Here is a 4,206-nt window from a genome sequence, read left to right on the forward strand (position 1 = left end):
GGGGGCGTGGCTTTCACACGCGCACCCTCGGTTTCCTTGGTCCCCCGCCACAGCTCCCCCCTCTGTCTCAGGCTGCCACTCGGGGTTTATTTGTTTACAAGCGGATTACGTCAGCTCCTCCTCTCTTCCCTGTGTCTGGACCCGCCCCCGGTCCCTTTTTCCCGCCCCCTCCGGCTCCGAATCTGCTGGCGTCACAATGGTGCGATCTCCGGATTGGCTGGAGTCGGCCGTCACGCTCCAGCTACGCCACTTCCTTTCCGCGGCGCTATAAAAAGTGCTGCACGGCGTCCGCATCTCTTCGACCCTCGGAGCTGAAATGCAACTGTTGGGACCTTCGGAGGCTGCGGAACTGGAGGCGGAGGCGGCTGGGGAGGTCCGAGCGATGTGACCAGGCCGCCGTCGCTCGTCTCTTCCTCTCTCCTGCCGCCTCCTGTCTCGAAAATAACTTTTTTACTATAAAGAAAGGAGAAAAAAAAGTAGCCGTCCGCCCCTCACGCCCTCTGTTCCTCTAAGCCCTCTGACCTGTGAGGGATCCCGGGGTGGCCCCTCCGCTGTCGGGGCCGCGCCGCCGAGCCCCGGCCGCCCCGGGCCGCCCCCGCCCGCCGCCCCCATGCATCCCTTCTACACCCGGGCCGCCACCATGATAGGCGAGATCGCTGCTGCCGTGTCCTTCATCTCCAAGTTCCTCCGTACCAAGGGTCTCACGAGCGAGCGACAGCTGCAGACCTTCAGCCAGAGTCTGCAGGAGCTCCTGGCAGGTGAGCCGGTCGCAACGGAGCGCGGGGCGGCGGGAGGATGCCGGGGGGACGCGGCAGCACACCCGCGGGTCGGAGCCGGGATCGGGCCGTCGGGGTCGCGGGATCCCCGGCAGCGCTCGAGTCCCGCCGCGGGACCGGAGCTGGCGCGCTGGGCGGCCGCTAACGGCGGGTCCCGATGAGTGTTTGGGGGCTGGGCCGAGGGCGCCCCCTCCCCCCGCGCCTGGCCCACGGAGGGGAGTAGAAAACAGACGCACAACAAAGAAACTAAAGCCCACCGAGGCGGGAGCCGCGGTCCGAGGACCGTCAGCAGATTTGGGGACAAAGGAGCCTCGGGGCTGGGGTGGGTTCGACGTCGCTTCCTACCCAAACCCCTTCAACCGTTGCGGGCTCGGCGGCCCAACCCGGGGTTGGGGAGCCGCGCCGCTGCCCCGAGCCAGCTCCGGACGGACGTGCCGTCTCTGCGCCTCCTACCTCTGCCTATTAATCATCGGATTTGTCACTGGTACAATTAAGCCCTGCCCAAAGCGTGGTTTAGGGTTGCTTGTTTTTCTTCCCTTTGGGGTTAACAGTCCGGTGGCGCTTCTCTCCTCCGGAGCCATAAACCCCATTGTGTGCGGCCGGGCTGGGGTGGAGAAAGTAAACAGGTTCCCGCCTGGCCGCCGGTGCCACCCGGCTGGCCCAGGTTGTGCCTGTGGTTCTTGTTTTGGCGCCTCAGGCAGTTGGTTCCTGGAGGCTGTTGTGTGCCCGGTCCCGTACTACTATCCTTTTCCAGAATCCTGCCCGCTCTTTCTCTGTCCCCGCGCTGGCAAAGCAATGAATGCAACGCCGGGCGTTTTAAAAAGTTGCTAGTTTTCGTTACCACTTCTCAAAGGCGCCAGCGGAAGAGGGAGACTGGAGGGGGGCGCTAACTGTAACGATCTAAGCATTGTTTCTTTGCCCTTCTTTTCTTCTATAGAACATTATAAACATCACTGGTTCCCAGAAAAGCCGTGCAAGGGATCAGGTTACCGTTGCATCCGCATCAACCATAAAATGGATCCTCTGATTGGACAGGCAGCACAGCGGATTGGACTGAGCAGTCAGGAGCTGTTCAGGCTTCTCCCAAGTGAACTCACACTCTGGGTTGATCCCTACGAAGTGTCCTACAGAATTGGAGAGGATGGCTCCATCTGTGTGCTGTATGAAGCCTCACCAGCAGGAGGTAGCACTCAAAACAGCACCAACGTGCAAATGGTAGACAGCAGAATCAGCTGTAAGGAGGAACTTCTCTTGGGCAGAACAAGCCCCTCCAAAAACTACAATATGATGACTGTATCAGGTTAAGATATAGTCTATGGATGGATCATCTTATAATGGATGGATAAATTTGATTTTTGCTTTGGGTGGGCTCCTCTTGGGGATGGATTATGGAATTTAAACCATGTCACAGCTGTGAAGATCTGGCACAAGATAGAGTGGTAAAAAAATTTTTTTAAGTGACAGTGCCATAGTTTGGACAGTACCTTTCAATAATTTAATAGCCTGTGAGTCCAAGTAAATGATCACTTTATTTGCTAGGGAGTGAAGTCCTAGGGTGGTTTCAGTTTCTCCCAGATGTTATACCTAAATTTTTTCATCAGTCCCTTTGGCGCAAATCTGTATTTCAAGGAACCTTTCTCTGCAGTAGATCTTGCAGAGGAAATTTGCACTATTACACTTGATAATTGTTAACCTTTTTGGCAGCTCAATAGGAAAGCTCAACATTTTAAACATGGTAGTACTGGAAAATTTATAACAAGACTTTTACCTAGCACTTAAATATGTATAAATGTACATAAGACAAACTAGTAAGCATGACCTGGGGAAATGGTCAGACCTTGTATTGTGTTTTTGGCCTTGAAAGTAGCAAGTGACCAGAATCTGCCATGGCAACAGGCTTTAAAAAGACCCTTAAAAAGACACTGTCTCAACTGTGGTGGTAGCACCAGCCAGCTCTCTGTACATTTGCTAGCTTGTAGTTTTCTAAGACTGAGTAAACTTCTTATTTTTAGAAAGTGGAGGTCTGGTTTGTAACTTTCCTTGTACTTAATTGGGTAAAAGTCTTTTCCACAAACCACCATCTATTTTGTGAACTTTGTTAGTCATCTTTTATTTGGTAAATTATGAACTGGTGTAAATTTGTACAGTTCATGTATATTGATTGTGGCAAAGTTGTACAGATTTCTATATTTTGGATGAGAAATTTTTCTTCTCTCTATAATAAATTGTTTCTTATCTTGGCATTTTAATCAATCTCTTGTCATGATTATAGAGGTTTAGTGAAAATATTTCTCAGAAGACAGTTTCTATAAGCTATGTGAATGTCAGTTGCACACTGGTCATGCTGAAAACATGGATAAGGAGTAAAGATGATCTGTCTATATACCTATGTAGCTGTTACAGAGGAAACACAGGGGTAACATTTTTTTAGGAGAAAAACCTATAAAATTAAAACATGGACACATACCCAGGCTAATCTCATGAAATGAGGATAAGAAACAAAGGTAACATCTATCAAAAAAAGGTGATACTCAAAGGATTACATTTCATTGCTTCTTTGTTGAAGTGAAGATGTAAATGTTCTATTTTCGCCCACCTTTGAAAAACGATTATTTTACCCCCTGGATTCCATGTTCAATTAGAAAATCCCGGGGCATATGTATGACCTGTAGTCTCACAGAACAGGCTAATTACTGCAGAGAGATTGGTTGCTTTTTGCTTTTCATCAGCTGCAAGATTTACATTAGAAATCACTTAAGCTGGAATTCCAACAAAAGGTATGTCTGAATTTTTATTCTCAAAAGTTGAAAGAATGTTTTTGATTCCACATTGTCATAAAATAAGTCATTCAGACTTATTTCTGAATAAATTCTAGGGACAGAAATGAACCAAATGAGCAATTTGCTGAAGTGTAGTTTACTCCTCCACCCCGTGCAGTACAAAGACTTGCTGGTAGTTCTTGGTTGTAGTGGAGAGTGTGGGATTATTTGGTGGAAATTGACAGATTTTTATTCTCTACAGTTTAGTAACAATATGTAGTGATTTGGTTTTGCAAGTAGACATGTTCACACTGGCATAAGCAGTCTAGGCTACTTGAAATCAGTAATTACATGAAATCAGTGATAAATTTGGGAATTACCTCTAACTATAGATATGAATTAGCCTGACTATAAACTATATGGGAAGACACAGCTAAACATGCAAGCATTTGGAATACAAGCGGTGCCTGTACTTCACTGGCAGAATGTCCTTGGGAGTTTCTAACCACAACACATGGACCACTGTTAGTAATTTATTGTGGTTTTGTTTTATTGGGTCTTCTAGATCCCCCCCCCCCACACCCTCCACCCCCAGATTATCAAGCTTGAACTTACAAAAATAAGAATTAAAGCAACTGGTAGTTAACCAGTTTTTACACAGGTCTCACCCC

At 48.5% G+C, this 4,206-nt stretch overlaps 1 protein-coding gene across 1 annotated transcript; it reads left to right on the top strand.

Annotated features, from left to right (window-relative positions):
* Positions 1-248: 248 nt before the first annotated feature.
* BTG1 (B-cell translocation gene 1, anti-proliferative) lies at positions 249-2,224 on the top strand. Its single transcript, XM_004675818.2, has 2 exons — positions 249-758; positions 1,714-2,224. Exons 1-2 carry the CDS (start codon positions 611-613, stop codon positions 2,079-2,081), a joined length of 516 nt encoding a protein of 171 aa, XP_004675875.1. The 5' UTR covers positions 249-610; the 3' UTR covers positions 2,082-2,224.
* Positions 2,225-4,206: the final 1,982 nt, after the last annotated feature.

This window comes from Condylura cristata, unplaced genomic scaffold (assembly GCF_000260355.1).
Source record: "Condylura cristata isolate star-nosed mole 26May11 unplaced genomic scaffold, ConCri1.0 scaffold00004, whole genome shotgun sequence".
NCBI lineage: Eukaryota > Metazoa > Chordata > Mammalia > Eulipotyphla > Talpidae > Condylura > Condylura cristata.